The sequence below is a fragment of the Balaenoptera physalus genome, assembly GCF_965194825.1.
Source record: "Balaenoptera physalus genome assembly, chromosome: 9".
Classification (NCBI taxonomy): Eukaryota; Metazoa; Chordata; class Mammalia; order Artiodactyla; family Balaenopteridae; genus Balaenoptera; species Balaenoptera physalus.
The window spans coordinates 14,664,647-14,685,701 of record NC_138888.1 but is presented as its reverse complement, the minus strand read 5'-3'; the positions used below and the strand labels follow the sequence as shown (position 1 = coordinate 14,685,701).

Below are 21,055 nucleotides of genomic sequence, written 5' to 3'. Positions count from 1 at the left end.
TGACCGAGACTGTTGAAAGGGGAGGCAAGGGAGTTGAGATCACACATGTGAGAGAGAACACAGTGGCTGGGCAGGCATTTCTTTTCTTTATTATTATTATTATTATTTTTTGGCTGCGTTGGGTCTTAGTTGCGGCATGCGGGATCTTTCACTGCAGCGAGGGCTCTTCTTTGCGGTGCGTGGGTTTCTCTCTAGTGGTGGCGAGCGGACTCCAGGGCGCGTGGGCTCTGTAGTTTGCAGCACGCAGGCTTAGTTGCCCTGCGGCATGTGGGATCTTAGTTCCCCGACCAGGGATCGAACCCGCATCCCCTGCCTTGGAAGGAGGATTCTTTACTACTGGACTACCAGGGAAGTCCCTGGGCAGGCATTTTTTTCTGCTGTGAGTTTGGATTAGAATTCTGGGTCTCATTGGGGTGAGCTCTGTTGCCTAGGGCTGGCCTCAGAGAAGAGGCAGGCTTGACAGCACATAAGGAAGAGGTAGAGATGTATTAAGGACAGAAAACTGAGAAGAAGGGCAGGGTGGAGAAAAGGGGAAAAAAACGAGAGTTTGTACATTTTAGCCATTTATTAGCATAAGGCATAAAAGTTTGTGGAATTTTTTTTTTTTTTGTATTTATGGTACAAAAAGTTGCTGGCAAGTGTCATGAAAAGTAATGTTTTTATTTGAGAATCAACCAAAAGTTTGCCACTATATTCTTCTGAATCTAGTGTCTATAATGTTATTCCCAACAATCTTTCCAGTTAAGAAGCTATGGTTTTCAGGAAGGCTAGCACCTGTGGATCATAATGTAATTCCTGTGATGAGTATGATAGCAAAATGAAAAGGTATCTTTCAAATTAGATTCTCTTGGAAATTGGAATGTGTCAAATACAGTAAAGCAATTTTTGGGGTTAAAGATTTATTTGCAAGTTTGTACAAGTTAGAAGGTACAGGAAGGATATAAAGTGTTCCTTTAGCTAGAAAGTTTGATTTGAATGATATAGGTATAAAGGTCAGACCTTAATGAACCCTCCTCCAGGAGTAATGCATGAAAATTCATTTCCTCATGTTCATAAGGCAAGCTATTTCTCTGAACACAAGGTGTTTCAATGTTTTTAACTTATGTTCCCAAACCCTTCTCCCCATTTCTTTACCAGTGACTTGAGAATGTGAAGCAGTCTTGTTGTGATTTCCAGAGTTGGAAAATTTTAAGACTCTAAGAATAGCCCACTGAGCCATTAAGATTATGTCTTAGTTTGATTATGCTGATCATGGCCCACACTAAAAGAAGGAAGAATGAAGTATCAACAGGGAGAGAATAGGGGTGGGGTAGAAAGAATGATGCACCCTAAACTCGAAGACCCAGATTCTAGCCCAGTTCTCCTGGACTAGACATTCAGCAAGTATGACCTTTCTTTATGGATACAATTAAGAGCTTGGGCTTGACAACCCATAAAGGGGCTATTAATTCTAATAGCCTATTATGAGATAAGAAATCTGAGTTGTTCTAGAAAATATGAATCTGCTTCCAAATTCTCCTCTAAGCTCTTGTTCTGAGTTCTTGCCATTATATTCACTCCTTTCGAATTAAGTTATTGAGGAATTCAGTTAACAATGCAAATGTGATATCTGGGAGGGGTATAAACATTCATTATTCAAATAGTATTTATTGGGGCCAACTATGCATCAGGCATTCTACTAAGCAATGGGCTCATGACTTGGAAAAAGACAGTCCCTGTGTGCCTTTTAAAAATGTATAGGTCAGTGGGAGGATACAGAGAAATACACAGGAAATTCCAACAGCGTGATAAGAGCCATAACCAGGGTTTTTTAGGGAGCATTCATAGACAGGCCCCAAAGGAAATCGAGGATATCAAGGAAGGCTTCCTGGTGGCTGTGATATCTCAAGGGAGACTGAAAGGATGGGTAGGACTAAGTCAGATGAAAAGGAATAGGAGGAAGATTCCAGGTAAGGTGAATTGAAAATATGAATATTTAGATTCAGACAGAGTCCACAGAGGTTGAGGAACTTGAAAATAATTCAATATGGCAGGAGCACAGTACCTGTGGGAGAGAACGCTGGAGAAATGAGAATAATAATTCAAGTCCTTTTGCTCTTGAGAGAGACTACACTTCCCATAGTATGGAGAATGGATAGGGGAAGAAAAAGGCTGGAGGCACATCTTGGGAGAGAAGATAGTGGCCTGAAAATAATAATGATGATGAAAAAAGGGAGTAGACTCAAAAGAGATCAAGGAGACAGAAGTAAAAAAGATTTGTGAGAGATCAAATATAGGGAGTGAGAAAGAGGGTCGAGGCTGAAGGCTGGATTTTTTTTGGCTTGCACAATTACATGAACAGCAATGCCATTTGCTGAGATAGGAAACAGAGGGAGGAATAGGTCTGGGGAAAAGATAAGTTAATTTTGAACAAGTTGAGCTTCGAATGGTGAGCGCATAGTAGGTACTCAGGAAGTACTTATTGAATGAATGAACATGTAAGTAAAAATGTCTAAGAGGTATCTGCAAATGGCTCCTAGCCAGCAGAGAGCTCTTGGTTGCAGATTTCTATTTTTAAGTCTTCAATCTACAGATGAAACTTAGAACCCTGGGAGTGGTTGAGATCATCCAGAGGGAGAAGTATAGAGGGTACAAGAAGGCCTAGGGGCTGAACCTAGAGGAATACCAACATCTGTGGGCAGACAGAGGCAGAGGATGCTATTGGACGAGGCTCAGTAGGACGGGCCATTAAAGTAGGACTAAATACTAAAGCCCTAGAAGTGAGCTCTCTGAGGGCAGAGACATATGTTGTTTACGTCTGGGTGGCTGCTGTGGACTTAATTGTGTCTTCCCTGAATTCATATGCTGAAGCCCTAACCTCCAATGTGACTGTATCTGGAAATAGGATCTTCAGGAAGTAATGAAGATGAAATGAATTCATGGGTGGAGCCCTAATCCAACAGGACTGTGGCCTTATGAGAAGAGAGAGCTCTCCCCACCATAGGAGAACACAGGGAGAAGGCCAGAAAGTGAGTCCTCAGTAGAACCTGACCAAGCTGGCACCCTGATCTTGGATTTCTGGCCACCAGACCTGTGCAAAGATTAATTTCTGTTGTTTAAGCCACCCAGTCTATGGTCTTTTGTTATGGCAGCCTGAGCTAACTAAGACAAGGCCCAGCACTTAGACATGGCCCTGGTAAACAGTAGGTAATCAATATTTTTTGAGTGAATTGGATACATGAGTTATTCTTTGGCATGTTCATAAACATATCACTCTCTTGAGACAGTAGGATTGTAACTGAGGGGGTTGGGAGAAGGGGGGGGGGCACTGGTAAGCACGGCTAGCTTAGGGTGCTGGGTGCTGAGGGAGCCAGTTATCCAGATGAGTGTGGTAACAAAATAGGAAGAAAGACCCGAAAAGGCTCAAAATGTACAAATCTCCTTTTTTTGGTTTTTTTTTGTTTTACCATTTGAATAAGGCTGGTTCTGAAATTGGGCCAGGTTCCTGGTTGATTACCAGGTGTGTGTGCATGTGTGTGTGTGTACAAAGGCCCTCCTTAACAGTAGAGAGTACTATTTGAAGAAGCTTGAATTTAGGCACAATCTGGATATTGCTCTCCACAGAGAAATAATACCCTAAGCTGGCAATGAGATTCCTCAAGTAAACAACAGATAAAGGGAGAGAGTGGGACACGGGGTAATAATAATTGGAATAATTGGAATTCTTTTACCACTCATGGTACTTATAGAGAAAGTACTTTCTAAACTGTCTTATGCCACATGCTATATAGTTAAATTACATAAACAATTCTCTAAAACATGTAACGTGAAAGTTACTCAATTCTATTAAGCTGGAGAATTAAATCTGAATCACTCATTGATTCAAAATAAAGAGTAGCCATTCTGCCTGGCAACCGAAAATCCAAACTATCTCCATCAGGTTCTGGGTAGGAAGACAGGAAATGGCATCTGAGGTGCTGAGTTTCATTAGAATAAGGATTTTGGGTTTGATTCTTGGCTTAAAAATCATTAAACTTTTTAAATCTTATTTTTTGGAGTGGCTGTTTAAGAACATGCTAGAGAATCCTGCTTTCATTTGACTCCTCATTGACTCGTATCTTTGCAGGCTTCTGTAGCATTTGATCACGTAAAGCCTGTTATAGAAAAAGGTCCATGAATAGCGTGTTAGTAAAATCCTGTGGCCTTGAGGGAGCTGATCCCAGGGAGAGGGGTCTGACTGAGAGAAGGATAGCTCTGTACCTTGCTGACCTCTGTACCCTGACAATGCCGCATGCTCAGCACTGGACTGTTATGCCATTGGTTGGAAATGCGGTATATTATGTTCTCCAATATGTAAGAGGTCATGGTCCACATTTTGGGCCAGGAGGCAAAATAAATCTATGATGATAGAAATCAGAACAGTGGTTGCTTGTAGGGGTTAGGTGCTGGCTAAAACAAGGCATGAAGGGAACTTTCTTGAGTGGTGGAAATACTCTATGATTTCATTAAGATGGTCATCACATGGGCATATCCAAACTTGTCAAACTGTACACATAAGATATGTGCATTTCACTGCATAAAAATTTTAATTCATAAGACAAAAATCAAAGGTCAGTTGAAAAAAACTCTAGGAGCTAATCAAAAGCCCTCAAAATAAATAGTATGAAACATTTTTTTAAAGGCAGAAATTTAAAAGGAAATTATTTTTCTTCTACTTTAGAGAAAAATAGATGGTGTCAAATAAATGTGCAAAGAAAACTCCCAAACAGAGCATTTATGATCAAAATAATAATCAATTTGAACAGGGCTGGAGTTCCATGTCTCAGACCGAAGGAACCATTTCTAGGAGTGTAAGCTATTTTGGAAATATTTCCACATTTATTTTCTTTCATGTTTCTGTTGGAGGAATCATGTTTTTGTAAATGTAAAAAGCTTTTAATGGAGCTAGAGAAGAAACTTTGTTTGGTCACAGTATTATCTGGTTACGAACTAAAAATTCAGAGCTCTCTCGTGAATCATGCTGCCAAGAATTGCAGGCTTAATCCTCAAGACTGTATGAATTTGAATTGTGACTTTATGGCCTCAGTCAGTATGAGGATACCAAGATAATTGTCTAGCAAAAACAGTTTGAAAATGGGAGAACGTTACTTGGAAAGTTAGCTTTTAGAGATGGGTTACCCAGATAGATATAATATTATTTTATCCTTTTAAGTATCTGGATGAATAAATTAGCCAATATTTGATGATCTCATATGACCAGGCACAGGGCTAGGCACTCAGAAAATACCCAGATAACTCTTTGCAGACCCTGTCCTCAAGGAACTTCTGAGCAGGATGAGGGGATAAAAGTATATATAAATAACGAATTCAAGAATGAATGTAATATCGGGTTGGCCCAACGGTTCGTTTGGGTTTCTCTGTAAGCTGTTACGGAAAAACCCGAACGAACTTTTTGGGCAACCCAATACATGCATGAGAAATACGACTGGTGCTCAAAGGAGAGGAAATTACTTTTGAATAAGGAATAAAGGCATTTTCGATGTGATAGCATTTGCGGGGGGGGGCTTTCAAAAAGGCTTTCCGCTGACAGGCCAGCAGAGTGGGGTTTGTAGGCAGAGAGAATGGCATCAGGAAAACTTTGAGTGCTTGGAGTGTCAAGTTTTTTTTTCTTTTGGCTGAAGCATTGGCTACACATCACGGGGAGGTACACTAGACAGGATATTATGGGAAGAGAGGGAGGCCTGAACTTCGGAGGAAGCTATGATCTGGGTGAAGAGTAGAGCCGGGTCATGAGAAAATGGATCTCAAAGCTGTAAAAACCAAGGAAATAAAAGGCAGCAGGATCTAGGAAGAAGTGAGGGGGGAGGGAAGAGGCAGATGTCCCTACGAGACTCTTACAACAGGCAAGGTAATGAGGGGCTGCAGGAGGGCCATAGGAATGTCGGGGAAAGGGAGAAATCGCAAAGCTAGAATAGTCAGGAGTGTGGAAGGCAAGGGAAAGACAGCCCTCAAAGAAGACCGTGAGACTTGAATCTGGGCGACTGGAGGGAGAGTGATGCTTTTCACAGACTGGGGGATTGAGAGGAACCCCATGTCTGGAGGAGAGAGAAAGATGGCCCATATTTTGAACAAGCCAGCAATGCCCAGGAGACTGCTGGAAAAGTGGGCCTGGAGATGCACTCAGTGGTGGAGCTAGAGAAACAGACTTGACCCTAGTTCACCTGCAAGTGCCAGGAAGTCACAGAGCGGGGTGGGGAGTGTGAGCCTGTGCAGAGGGAGAGGATGGAGAGGGAAGAGGAGGGAGCCGGGAACAGGACGGTGAGGCTGTTTGCCAGAAGCACTAGAAGAAAATTGGCAAGGTGCGGTGTCCTTTCCCACCTGCTCTCATTAAGCCTGGGAGACGGCTCTTACCAGGAACAGGAAAGAGAATGCTGGAAAGAAAGTGTTCAGGACAACTGCCTTTATTGGACATCTTGAATTAACTTGGATGGTTAGCTTCAGCATAAGCAAAGTCTATGCAGAGATAATGAGGTTTCTTATCCTTCCCACGTTCAAGGAGACTATCTGCAAAGTCCCTGTCTTCCATCCTCCCCTCCTTTCTGTCTTCTTTTTTCCTCTCCTTCCTCCCCCCATTCCTTCCTTCCCTTCCCTTCCTGCTCCTCCCTTCCTTGCACATTCTTGTTTTATTTTGGACTGGCCTAGTGCATGGGTGGCCATGGCTGACCTAAAGGAGGAGTTAGGATTCACCACCATCAACAACAAAGGGTTCTGTCCTCCAATATTGCAATATTTTGGGTCTTTCAAAGCACAAAATATATATTTGCATTATGACATCATTAACATTTTTGCAACTTAAAAAAAAAAGTAACTTTTTACTTCTTTCTTTGTACTGGTCTCAAGAGTCACTCATAAATCTCTTGGTAACTGCATAGAGTCCCAGGCCAGAGACTGGCCACTCCTGGCATTGTGATTAGAGTCATTTAATACCCAAGGCAGTGACTAATGTCTGGCAACAAAGGCTCCACTAGGCGTCACATGTCCTGAGACACTGGGTGAGGGCCACTAGGAGCACCTTCTCATTGTGTGTTAGCACCACGGTCAAGAGAAAAGTTGAGAACCTGGTGGATCCATGTGGGCACCATTGAGAAATGAGAGACCCTTTCCCCATGACCAATGCCTCTATAACCAGAATGCCTAAAATCAGTTCAACAAAGGTACCCACCTTTGTCTTATCTTCCTACTCTGGGCTTTTAATAATATATCTTTTCATGTTTACAGAAAGCAGTCAACTGAGCTATTCATGGAAAGGTTTGTGGGTTTGGTTAACGAGGTGGAGGAATATTATGTTTCAGTTGGAAACACATCCCTAGAATGCCAAAACATTTATTCCAAAGTCTGGTTTCCTGGTGCAATCAGAGGCAAGGCAACAGTGTGTCTGTTCAGAGACTGGGGGCTGGGGCCAGCAAGGCATCGGATCCAAGTGTATCCCAGAAGGCTTTTATTGTTAAATTATATTCTTCAGGAAAAACCGCCCGTGTCACATTTTGTAAACTTGATATCTACGCTCTTTTGACTGGCATCCTATTTTAGCGTAAGCCTATGATTTACAGCAAGCCTGTTTTCCCTCTTGCCTAGGATGGCAGCAGAAAACATGGGGCACTTCCTAGGCTCGAAGTGTAAGGAGCAAACAGGGCTGGAGTTTTGCTTCTCCCCAATGATGCTGGCTTGAGTGTGCCACCTTGCTCCCCATGAGCAGACAGCAAGCTTCTCCTCACTCCCCACGGCCATTCATCCAGCTCTGTGCAGGAGCCCAGTTGCTGTGCCTGCCGGGAGGGGCTGCCAAGTGCCCTGCCTACTGGCTGCTTCCCGATTCCCTGCCGTTCCACATACAAACACATCCCCACACGCTCTGCCTTGCTCACACACGGAGCCACAGGCACATGTGAGCGCATTCCTTCCTTCATTCTCACTGTCTCAGCCCTTGACTTCTACAAGCCCATGGAACATTTCTGGAAAGACGCTCTTGATCCAGCAGGGTAGGATTGTTTTGATTTCTCTTTGTAGCTTTAGCATTTTGAGAAAGCAACTTACCTTTCTGGCCAGTGTCTGTATCCTAGCAGGGAGATGAGGATTTGCTGTTTTCCATGGGTTTATGTGTGCATCTCCTTCTGCTTTCAGGACTTGTAAGGTTCTTTGTGTAATTTACATATAATTCGGCAGGTTCGGATTTTTAAGAGCCCTCTGAAGTGCTTTTGCATGGGTTTAAAAAAGACATTTGAAAATTGAAAGTGTGATTTACCGAAACGAAGTCATCTGTAAAAAAATTGCTTTGGAAAGTAATGGTTGCTGGCCATAAAGAGAAATATCTGTGATTCACCTAATGTGTTTTTAACCCTTTCTTTGCTTACAATCTATAGTTACTCTTGCTGAGCTCAATTTTGGCTTCATAGTAAATCAGCTGCATCTGCATATTACCCCCAAATGGTCTGTCTGTTCTTGTAAGAATTAGGTAAAATGTGTGCTTATTAGTATAAAGATATCCCAAAATATTACTATCAGTAACAGCATCCTTGTCATTTATAGATGACACAAACATTTTGTCCGGTATTCTGTCAGGTGTTTGGTATAGCAGTTAAAGCAAAGTATCTGATGGTCATACCAGAGTTCATTAGGCTGGGGCAAAGGAAGTTTATTAAAAAGTATAAACTGTCCAAGATTATAGGTGCACAATATATTTACCATATCTTTTTAATATATACTTATATATACACATTATATACTATATAGTATATATTATTATATATTATGTTATATATATATATAAAATGTACTTGAGCATGTTTAGTTTTTAATTCAGTACAAAACTTTTTTCTATTTCTCTTTCAATCTGGATATTTGATTCTGCATATCCTAGTCCAAGTGAACCAAGAAGGTCCAATCATAGGATGAAAGAACAGAAATGTATCATTGCCTTTTAAAATTTGTTGGTTAGACCGACAGTGTAACATCACTGCCAGAGATTTGGTTAATGACCTGAGGTTATTTTTTTTATGGTAAGGTCACGTTTCATATTCAGTTTTCTGAAGTTTTGGTTGCATAATCAGTGGAAGGCATGAAGACCCACGTCCGCCTAACGGAAGGTTTTTGTAAATCGTCATTCACATTAGAATTCCTATTGGGAGCAAGTACAGTACTGTGGTCCAGCACAAACAGACGAGTCGGGCTGGGAGAATCTCAGAAGGTCGTGGCTGGAGGGGACCACTTTGGGAGAATTTTTTAGATGAGGAAAACTGAGGTCGGGCAGCACTCTCCTGCTGCAAAGCGCGGCTCTTCCTATATGTACACCTTGAATCTCCACCCCCTTCCCCCCAGATGCCTCCCATCAGTTCCGGCAGCTGCTAAATATAGCTGTCTGCATATGCAACCGCATACCCCACTCTATCTGCCGTATCTCGGTTACAGAGTGGTCCTCCCCAGGGTCATTCTATGTACACACTACAGATTTCCAGCCAACGAGGAGCGTGAATCAAACAGTAAGAGAGACAAACAGAGATAGACTGGAGCCTGGCACGGGGCACATAAGGTAGCACGTTAGAGAAAGCCGGCCCCTGGATTAGTCTTCCGAGTTTGTTTTAAACCCCGTCTTCTCTGGGCCACCTTTAGGAGATCCCTCGGCTCCCCCGCCCTCCTGCAGTGAAATTCAGCCTCTATCCAGCAGCGACAAGTAAAGTAAAGTTCAGGGAAGCTGCTCTTTGGGATCGCTCCAAAACGAGCTGCGCCTGGAGTGATGTTTAAGCCAACGTCAGGGCAAGGCAACAGCCCCTGGCCGGCTTCCAGCACCTCTGTAATGCATACGAGCTCGGGAGACCGGTACTTAAAGTTGGAGACCCGAGCCCGGGAGTTGGCGGAGCGCGCTCGCGCCGGGCTGCACTTGCTCGCGTCCGGCCGGCCCGCTCCATCGGACGGGCCGGCTCCCGGGGCAGGGCCGGAGCTCGCGTCGCGGCGGGACATGCGCTGCGCCGCCTCTAACCGCGGGCTGTGCTCTTCTTCCAGGTGGCCGGTCGGCTGCTGAGCCCTCTGCCGCGGGGGGAGACGGTTTGCGCCTTGCCCGCGGCCACTGACCATGACCATGACCCTGCACACCAAAGCGTCTGGCATGGCCCTGCTGCACCAGATCCAAGCCAACGAGCTGGAGCCCCTGAACCGCCCGCAGCTCAAGATCCCCCTGGAGCGGCCCCTGAGCGAGGTGTACGTGGACAGCAGCAAGCCCGCCGTGTACAACTACCCCGAGGGCGCCGCGTACGACTTCAACGCCGCGGCCGCCGCCTCCGCGCCCGTCTACGGCCAGTCGGGCCTCGCCTACGGCCCCGGGTCCGAGGCGGCCGCGTTCGGCGCCAACGGCCTGGGGGGTTTCCCGCCGCTCAACAGCGTGTCTCCGAGCCCGCTGGTGCTCCTGCACCCGCCGCCGCAGCTCTCGCCCTTCCTGCATCCCCACGGCCAACAGGTGCCCTATTACCTGGAGAACGAGCCGAGCGGCTATGCGGTGCGCGAGGCCGGCCCTCCCGCCTTCTACAGGTACCCGCGCCGCCCGCCGCGCCACGTCGGGGTGGCCGCCGCGCGCCCGGCGGCGGGAGGGAGCGGGGGGCGAGGGGCCGCGCCGCCGGGAGCTCGCGGGGCCCGCAGGCCGCGGGGCCGGGCGCCCGGCAACCCGGCCGCCGCCGGAACCGCGGACGCGCGACCCGAGGGCTAGCGCGCGGCCCGGCCCAGGGTCACGGGGGGGATCTCGCGTTCGAGAGTCAAGTTCTCTGGCCTGGCGGCTTAAAAAAAAAAAAAAAAAACGACAGCAACATTCTGTTCTCCACGCCCCCCCCTCCCCCAGTGTCTGCGTGAGACGCAGATCCGAAACCCCGTGTGCTTCCTAACTAAACAAATATTGGAAAACTGTGCAAAGCAGAGGTTATTAGTGTGTGTGTGTGTGTGGGGAACACCCCAGAGCAAATAAACACAAGGTGCTCTGAGTCCCTAGAAAATGTCCCGCTTTGGTATTTAAGGCTGAAGGTGTCTGGGGCTAGCGGAGCTCAGAATTTTATTTATTTATATTATTAGTAGTATTTTACAATTTTGTTTTAATGTGCTCGCAAAATTTCCTTTCTCCTAGAATTTTGGGGTGGAAATATGCACGCTATGATGATGGTGATGATAGTGATGGTGAAGGTGATTCCCTTGGGAAGCGATTCCTAGCACCGCTTTCCTCGCCCTCCCCGTCCCACCTTGGAGGGCTGTAGGATCGAATTGCGCTCCTCAGAGGGGCAATAGAGTTCAATGGGTCTTAAGGAGTTTCTGATTTCTGAGTTACCCGGCTGAGTCCGTGTCAGAGCAGACAGAAGACTTCTGACAGCCAGAGATTTATAAGTGTCCTGTGGGTTTAACACATGCCACATCGAAGCACGAGTGTTTTGAAATACTTTCCTGACAGCTAAGTTTCATTTCTGGCCTACCGGAGAGGAGAATGCCCCAGGACTGGGGAGCAGCGGTTCAGCCCGGTTCTGTGCTTTGCCTTCAAGGGCGAAGAAGCACAGTTGGTAGTTTGGGACACTTTTGTGACTTAAGAGGCAAATGTTTTGTGTCCTTATTTATTTTTCCTAGTAGAGATTATACTTTCCTTCTCCCCTCTTCCTCCCATTTTCCTTTTGACAGCGTCTCCCTTCTCTTCGTGATGGACTTGAGGAAGCCTTAGGCAGGAGGTCCGGGTGAATACCTGTGCCCTAGGTGCTGCTGGGAGGCCCCAGGGCACCCACGTGGCTGGCTGGGTGCTGAGTTAGGCACTGCCTGACTGTACACTGGTGCCTGGACTCGCCTTCCACTTTCACCCAGATCCTTCTGTATAGCAAGCTGTGGACCGATTTTCCATTCAGTGTTCTATATCCAGAGATATTTGTAGCAGAAGAAATAGGAGGAGGGTGCAGGGTGGCCCCAGAGGATTGTGAAGGCAGACTCTTGGGGTATCTGAATATACTCCACATCCTTCAGCCCCTCAAAGGACTTTAGAACATCCCACAGCCAAGCAGGTCCAGCCTGAGTTATTCCTCAGAAGACAAACAATGAACAAAACTTTAAAAAGTTGGCATCTATCACGTTAATTTAACTTGTTTTAATTCAGGGTTAAAATGGAAAACAAAAAAGAATTTATTCTGCCCACTTTTTTAAAAAAAAAGTGTTAGAACAGAGTATAACGATTAAGTCTAACTCACACCTTTTAAACTCCTTGTTGTGAAGGAAGGCACTGGTATGATGTGAATTCCATAACCTTACGGTAGACTCCAGAAACTATTTTCTTTTCCATTTAATTTTCAGTTCTTTTATTGCAAATTAATGCCACTGAATTTCAATGGGCACTAATGAGGCTGCTTCTCAGGGGATTATTTACTGCCTTGCTAATAATTACAAAGTGAGCATGGTCAGATAAAGAGGGGAATCACATTTTATTCAAAATTGTTCATCATCCCAGTGGCAAATAATATCGCTATAATATGCCCCATCTTAAACTTTTTGCATTAGATGATACTCAGATACTTTTAGAATAATAAAAAAATATGTGAGACTTTAAAAAAATGAGGTAAAAAACTCATACACATGGGATTCTGTGTGGAAATTCAGTTTTAGAATAATTTTTTTTCCTTTGTCATTTATTTACCATAACATCCTTTCTTTTTTGTTTGAATTCTGCCTTTATTACCCAGGGAGGAAAAGAAGGCTCTATGAAATAGAGTTATTTCAAATAGACAGATGTTACTTAATATTCTTCCCCCTCTCAGTTTTGCTGTTTGACTCTGGGTAAAAAGAACTGATTAGATTCTTCTAGGAACCTCTAATTTTCTTCAGTAGTTATCAAAAGTTTTGGGGGCCAAAAGCAATGTTTTCAAACTGCTTGTCATGACCCAGAGGATCACGAAATTAGTTTAGTGAGTCTAGAACATTTTTTTTAAAGGAATAAAATAGAAAAGAATATAATAGAAAATAGCCGAGTGGGTAATATCTAATAAGGGAAGGTTTTGTTTCCTGAAAATTTGTTTTAATTATACATGCTTGTTTGTGCTGGCTGTGATTAAAAATGTATTTCTTACATGGTTTGAGGTAAAGAAGTTTGAAAGCTACTGACCTAAAATGTTATGGTCAGTAGAAAAGAAGAAGTTTAGTTAAGTGGCTGGTTGTTTTACCGACACAAACCAAAAAGCAGTTTTGATTGTCTTTATTTTATTTTTCTCTTACAAATTAGCTGGTGACTTTGGGTCAGTTAGATTAAGCTTTATTACTTCTGGTTCTTAACTTTTCCATTTATAAAATGTTACTGTGTGGATTGTCCACCTGAATGTCCCACAGGGATGTTCAGAGAATTTATGCGAAATTCACATCATTTAGCGTTAAGATGCTATGGGTATTTTCTTCTTTTGGCCACAATATGTAGCCTTCTTTATGTATGAAGAAATGTAACAGATGAAACTGCCCTGGGCATATAGTAATGGGAGAAAGATTGTCACATGTCCCAACAAATTGTTATTCAAAGGGAATAAATTTGTAAATAGACAAGCTGTGACTCTGCAAAATATGTCTTACCTAAAATGTCATGATGAAGGCAAGTGGGAGTTATCTTATCCTGGGTTCCTTAGCAAGTTAAAATATCTTAGGGAGTTTGGATAAAACTGAAGATGAAAATTAATTATATCCACTATGTTTTAAAAAATTCAAATGAGGTATTTAATACTCTGTGCTGATTTCAGTTTTATTACTCAATATTCTTAAAGGCTAAATATTGCCCACTTCTCCAAAAAACTTGACCAATATACAAACCTTTTGCATCAAAGCCAAAGCCCTAGTGATTTGTCTACTGTCTACTATCTGTATGCATATTTTTAGTGCCTAGTTTGTGCACTGGTGAACACTTAGAACTATTTCTCAACTTTGAGCAAGGCTCACTTCTAGGGAGAGATTTGAATGGTTAATTTTCAAGTTTTCAGTAATTCTTTCTTTGTAGTTAGGTGATATCTCAGCACCCTTTTTTCCTGTTCTCACTTTTTTCAGTCATTTAAATTGTTACTGTTTACCTGACTCTTTCTGTTAGTCTAAGAATAGTTCAAGGAGCCACATATTGCCTCGGGAATGAGTATATTTTAGGTTGAAACGGAATCACATCTTCAAACCCCATTTCATTTTCACCTACTCTATGTGGCTTGTACGTGTTTGGTAGAAAGCCCCTGAAAGGTAATTGCCACTTATTCTAACCTTCTTTCTCACACTCCGTTAATTTGGATCTCTGGATTACTTTTGTGAATATATTTACGATGTGACATTCATAATTTGGGAAGATTCAGGTTCAGCATTTTGGTTTCTTATTATTTTAAGGATGTAAAAGACAGGGGTAAGAAATTGACAATGACAAGAATAGATATCAGGAAAAACTATAAAAGATGTCAAACTTTCCGATCATGATAAGACATTAGTACTTTTGTCAAGTGAGCTAGTGTATGTGAAAGCAGTGCATAAGCTATACAAGCAATCGCTATTTTATTATTTTATTCACATATTAATATTTGTTCTGGTGCTTTTGTAAGCTAAAAAAAAAACTACAGGGAAGAACTGATTTAAGTGGTCAGGAGTTTCACTACAAGTATAGATTGATGATAATATGAACTCATTTTCTGTGGAAGCCAAATTTAAATAAAATCTTTATTACCATCTGCAACATTTGTTTGCAGTCTGGGTTATCATAAAGAACATCTATCTTATAGATACGTTTTTTAAAAAAGTCAAAACCCCGATTATGTGATAATAGTTTTATGTAAGGAAATTTATGAATTTTAATTCTATTTTTTCTAAAATGCATATTCAGCACAAAAATAATAAATCTAACTCCTCCCAGTGACTTCAGTATTATTTTTAATGTAACTTTAGAAGAACCCAGTAGAGAGGGCTAAGTGTGTTCCCTTCTTCTCTAGGACACATTGACTTGATAGAGGCAAATTACTCATTTGGTTTAATTCCAAGTCTCAGTTTGCTTATCAAAGAAAGGAAAACAGAGTGGCCACAACTGTTTAGAACCCAAATTCATACTCCAGAAAAAGATGCTATATAGATCCCCAGAATACAGCTGCTTGAACACAAACCAGCCAAAGTGAAAGTGTAAAGGATTTCATGAAAGGAGGCAGTCCATCAAAATCATTCAGCAGTTTTATTTTATATTTTAAACTCTGCTGATGAATTGACAGATAACATGATTTTAAAAAACAGTGTATCTGAGCTGTCCCCTGCTCCATCCCCAAAACATACCCTCACAGCGTCCTCTGAAATCTGAGGACTTAAGTGGGCTGGAGGTGAAGGGAAGCACCTTTATGATGTTCTTGAGCTCATGAGAGAAGAAACCATGAATGCTGAGTTCTGCACCTTAGAGAATATTAGTAGGAATTATGGGGGAACATTTTGCATTAATCAACAACACTTTTAATTATATGTACATGTTTAAACCCTATTAAAAATATGAAGGCTAGAAAGTTTTGCTCTCAAATGACAAAATTTTATATGGTTTAACAAAGCGATAATTGAATAAGAAGGAGTAGGGCTGACTCTTGGAAGTATTATGGTGGTGTGACGGTGGAATCCGCGATGATGGTGGCGGTGGCGGCAGAGAGAAGGAAGAGGAGGAGGGCGACGGTGATGACAGTTATGATGCTAGCAGCAAGGAGATGTCGAAGGCAGCGGGGGTAGTATCTCTGGATGCCTATTATGTAGCCTGGAGATAGCTATCCAAACAGAAATGAAAAAATTTTAATGTACTTTGCTCATTTTTGTGGAGTTATAATTTACATATATAGTCAAAATTTTCAATAATAATACTATCAATAACATGAATACCATAAATCTGTTAAGTACCTCCCATTGCTATACAGAAATTAAAAAAGAAAAATCCAAACACACCTGGATTTTTTTTCTTTGTTTCTCCCCTGAACTTTTTAGAGGAACACATTGAGTTCTTAGTTTGTTCCCATAACATCTTCTCCTTTAATCAAGTGTGTCATCTTTCATGAGATAGTAGGCGACTTTGTCTTGTCATTTTCTGCTTTCTGAAGCTCCGGTAAATTAGGCTTGGGAAAATTATAGTAGATCAATGAAAGTTAATAAAGTTAATGAAGAAACGTTCAGGACTGGATATTTCCCAGTGAGCCCTCGATAAACTCATCTAGGATCCTTCTTTTTGAGGGTTCCCCCAAAGTTGTCACCTTCAAGATGGGCCAGTGACCTCTGAGGTTTCATGTTCAGATTCTCACCTTCAGCTTGGAAGCTACAGAGCTGTCTGGCCCGAAGGCTCCCCCGCCGTGGTTGTGGTCCCATTTCCAGCCTGCATCCCTCGCCCTCATTCCCCCTGTTCCCAAACAGTGGCGAGTGCAGGGACCCAGCAGCCTTCATGTGTGCATGCCAGGCACTACTTCCTGGGCAGTTTTCTTGGCAACTCGATTCACGATTCACTTCTCTCACATAAAGACTTGGAATTTCTTTTAAGACCCTGAAAGTAAAAGAGAATTCTCTTTCAGTTTCCTGCAACTAAATAGCGTTAGAAATAGTAATTTTCGCATTGGCATCCTTTCTCTTTCCTCCGCTGATCTTTGTTTTGATAGTCCGTTCTCCTGTTTTCTTGTTTCTTTGCTTTATTTTCTACTGTTCTTCCTTTTAAACTCTTCTTGGCTTCTTTTCGGCTATCCAGCTTTCTTTTTTCTTTTCTGTTTTAGTCACTCCATCTGTGTAGTCCCACAGTTTTCCTCCCATCTTTTCTGGTTTATTTCTTTATTGACCTCTGTTGTCTGTTATTTTAATAAAATTTGGAACAGGGCTCATCAGAGTTCCTCCCTAGCCTGGGAAGGCCAGTGGTGTAAGAATATGCCTTAATAACCCATTCACTACATTAAAAGTGACATTAACTACAGTAAAAGTTTCAAAAACGATTTTTTCTTGTCTGTAAGGATAGACGCTTAACAAAAATTCAGGAAGAAAATTTCACATAGTAAAATTGCTTTCGTAGCTCATTCATTCATTCATTCATTTGGCTACGTTGTTCCAAAGTGTGTAGCTCATCAAAGGCATAGATGAAATATCAATAAAATGTGTGTTTGTATTCCTAGCAGTTCACATATCGGTGTTAGCACAGAGCAACCAGGAGTCTTACTGCATGAGTGGGTGAAATCCTAGGGCCACAGGCTTCTGCATGTCGATTTGGTATGGAGGTGACAAAAAGTGCAGCCTTTGCTGTGGTCTCCCGGTGGCCTACTTTTCAGGAATCTAGATCCACGTGAACTTACACCATGCATTTAAAACCGACTGTAATTTCCCACTTCGTCAACAAAAACATTCCTCTTTGAACAGTCGTAGGTACATCCATGATTCATTTTACTTACTTCATGAAGGTATTTTAAGTGTTTTCTTTTTTGAAGATTTTTTTTTGATGTGGACCATTTTAACAATCTTTATTGAATTTGTTACACAGTATTGCTTCTGTTATATGTTTTGGTTTTTTGGCCACGAGGCATGTGGGATCTTAGCTCCCCGACCAGGGATTGAACCTGCAGCCCCTGCATTGGAAGGCGAAGTCTTCTGGACCGCCAGGGAAGTCCCTAGTTTTGTTTTTTCTGTTGTTGTTGGTAAAACTTTCACTATACAACATTGTCAGAAACATAATTGATTTTAAGGGTGCTTTATGCTAACTTTGACTTCTGCTTTTTTTGGGGGGGGGAGGGGGGAAGACATATTTCTGCTGGATTATTTCAAGCACTTCAGAGAGAGAGAGAATGCATTCTAATTTGAGTACAGGATATAATTTAGTTACAATGGGAAGGTATTTTCTTTAGTTACCTGACAAAACTTGAGAGGCCTCCAGAAGCCTCTTGAATTTCTAATAGGAGGAATCCCTGAGCACTGGTCCAAGCAGAAAGCCTATCTTACGTCACTGTATTTCTCTCAGCCCTTGGCAAAGTGCATGGCACAACAAGTCCCTAGAAGCATAGTAGGCAGGAAGCACCAGTTACCCTGATTCCCTCTGGTCTCTTGCAGGGAGAAAGGCCAGTCAGGAAGAGATGTTTAGATGGGATTGGAAGAATGTGGGGAGTTTGCGAATACCCCTTTCTCAGGAATGAAAATGCAAAGGACTCCACTGGGCATTTCAAGTTCAGTGATTCCCATTATTCACAGACTGCACTTTTATGAATTTGCCTACTCACTGACATTTTTGTAAGCTTCCGATCAGTACTCATCGCACTTTCTCAGTCATTCACAGTAGCAGAGCACAAAGTAGTGAAAAATTTGAGTCATCCAACATGCGCGTTCCTAGCTGAGGTCAAATAAGGTGAGCTCTGCCTGCTTGTTTTAGCTCTCCGACTGTAAACAAGTGTCCTGTTTGGGGTCCATTTAGTGCCACTTTGTTTGTGTGTTTTTTGCATTTTTGTCCTTTTCATTAGTGATTTTGCTGTTTAAAAAGCATAGTGCTGAAGTGCTGTCTAGTGTTCCTAAGTACAAGAATGCTGTGATGTGCCTTATGGAGAAAATACATGTCAGATAAACTTCATTCAGCATGAGTTATAGTGCTGTTGGCCATGATTTTAATGTCAACAAGTCAACAACATATGTTAAATAAGATGTCTTTAAAGAGAAACACACACACACACACACACACACACACACACAGGAAACAAGGCTGTATATTGCTTGGTTGATAAAAATGTTACAACCAGAGGCTCTCAAGAACCTAACCCTGTATTTCCCCCAGGAGTGATGGTTTAGTATTCACTAATTCAGTGTTTGTGGCTTCTACTGTGTACTTCATAGAACTTAACTTGCAAGTAATAAGAATTGATTGTATATAATAAAGTGATGAAAGCACAGGTTTGGGAGACCAGCAGCTTGTTTCTTGACCCTTGCCCAGTTGTAATCTCTGGCTCAATGTGCCTCAGTTTACTCAATTGTAAAATGCCAATCAAAATAGGACCTATGTCTTTTGGTTGTTGGGAGGATTAAACGAGTTCAGAGACGTCAAGGGCTGAAAACACACCCAGCACATCGCCAGCCACAATTTTTTATTACTTCTTTAGAAGGGAATTGGCAACTCTACACTGAAGAAGGTGAATATGAGAGCTCTTTAAGAGTCTGGAATGTTTGTAACTTCCCTATATTTGTTTATTTTGCCTTCAAGGGATCGACTTTAATACCCTATTGTGATTAGAAGTTAAACTTTTCCAACCTAAAGGAAGCAGGAAGCTAGTATTTTTAGAAATGCTTAGTGTATGCCAGATACTGTGCGAGCAAAACAAAACAAAGCAACTGTAATAAACTCCAAATAAATAAAAAATAAATAAATCAATAAAAAAGAGGGAAAGGCATTAAGTATTACTGGACTGAAGCAACTCTAGAGAGGGAAGTAGTGAAATTGACGGAAGCAGTCTACAGAGAAGCCATGACGTACAAGGGCAAGGAGGGAATTTCTCTGTGATTCGGAAAGAAGGAAACAGAGAGGGAAGAGGGATGGAAGCCAGCGTTTATAGAGCATCTATAAAAGTGGATTTTCAACCTGGCTGCACGTTAGAATCAAGGATGATTTCAGAGTCACCCAGATGATTAAAAAACTACTGAGACCTGGGCCATATCTCGGCAGTTTGGATAACTGCCCTGGGGGTGAAGCGTGAATAAGCAATTAAGAGAACAAAACAAAACAAAAAAACTCCACGGGCTTTTCTCCTGGGCAGTCCACTGTTTCGCAGTCTCCCAGCACTTCTGTAAGTGTTATCGCATTTAAGCTTCCTATGCCTGTCTGTCACGGTGGCCCCAGGGTTTTGCAGTGTTCTGACCCCGAGGAGGACTATTCAGACCCAGGGCTGCCTGTTTTCCAAGTCTCCATTTCACTGAGCCTCTTGGGTTTCAGAAGCAGAGGGAGGAAGGAGAGCTGAGGAGAAAAATGACAGTAGCGTTAATTTCTACTCCTCATCTTTCCAAAATAACGTATAAAGTAGGCGGTTGCGTTGGATATTGACTAGATACAAAGAAGGCAAATGGAAGAGTATGAGGTTGCAGACTTTTGCCACAGGATATGAAGATGAAATTAGGAAACGACCGAAAACATGAATGCAAATACAGTTGACCCTTGAGCAACACAGGTTTGAGCTGCTTGGATCCACGCACAGGCGGATCGGTTTCAACAGAAGTACTATAGTGCTACACGATATGCTGTTGGCTGAATCCACAGATGCAGAACTGGGGATACAGGAGGAACCACGGATATGGAGGCGGGCTATAAGATATACCAGGAATATTTTTAATTAAAGTACAGTTGATTTACAGCATTATGGTCATTTCAGGTGTATATTCTCGGATTTTTGATTGGGCTGAGGGTTGGTGCCCATAATCCCCGTGTTCGTTCAAGAGTCAACTGTACACACCTGTGCCAATTCGCGGGCATGATTTGGGTTTTGGGTAAAGGTTTAGATAATTGGAGGTCATTGAAATCCTTGAACCTTCCCCCCCAACAGGGTTCTCTTCTCTTTAGTTCTTCCGATCGTTGCCACACACCAGACTCTAGCATTGTTGATACAGCCTCTAAATATCAGTACAATTGTTTGATTGAAATGAGCAGGGGCTCCTCTGATGTCCACACGGTGTTCTAGGCCCTACACCATGAGGCGCTATCAACCCACGGGCCCAGGGCTGTCTGGTTCTTTGTGTTTTGTGTCTGATGCTCAGCAGTTGTGATTGATGAAACCAAAGTTGCTTTTCCATAACGAGCCCAACCCTCGTCTAAGGAGTCTGTGTTTAACGTTAGAAAATGGCTAGCAAAGGTGTTAAGTGGCTGGTAGGCACATTCACAAGTTTTAGCGTTTCTATGTTGAACAACTGTAGTTCACAGAGATGCGGTACCAGGCATCTTCTTGCAGGTCTCAAAAACATAGAAAGAAGCTCCTCCTCAAATGCCTTTCGTGTCCTTCTCTCCTTTCTCTGCACACAGCCAATTGTCTATTATTGCCGTAATAGTTCCTTACTGATTTTGAGC

The 21,055-nt window shown here is 42.6% G+C and overlaps 1 protein-coding gene across 2 annotated transcripts in view; it reads left to right on the top strand.

The window, feature by feature from the left end:
- The first annotated feature begins 4,707 nt into the window (after positions 1 to 4,707).
- ESR1 (estrogen receptor 1) overlaps positions 4,708 to 21,055 on the top strand; it is a 258,183-nt gene continuing 241,835 nt past the window's right edge. For both annotated transcript variants that reach the window (XM_082474704.1, XM_082474705.1), the window contains exons 1-2: positions 4,708 to 8,015; positions 10,033 to 10,554. In XM_082474704.1, coding sequence (XP_082330830.1) covers positions 10,103 to 10,554 — 452 coding nt within the window. In that variant the 5' untranslated portion in view covers positions 4,708 to 8,015; positions 10,033 to 10,102. The remainder of the gene's footprint in view (positions 8,016 to 10,032; positions 10,555 to 21,055) is intronic.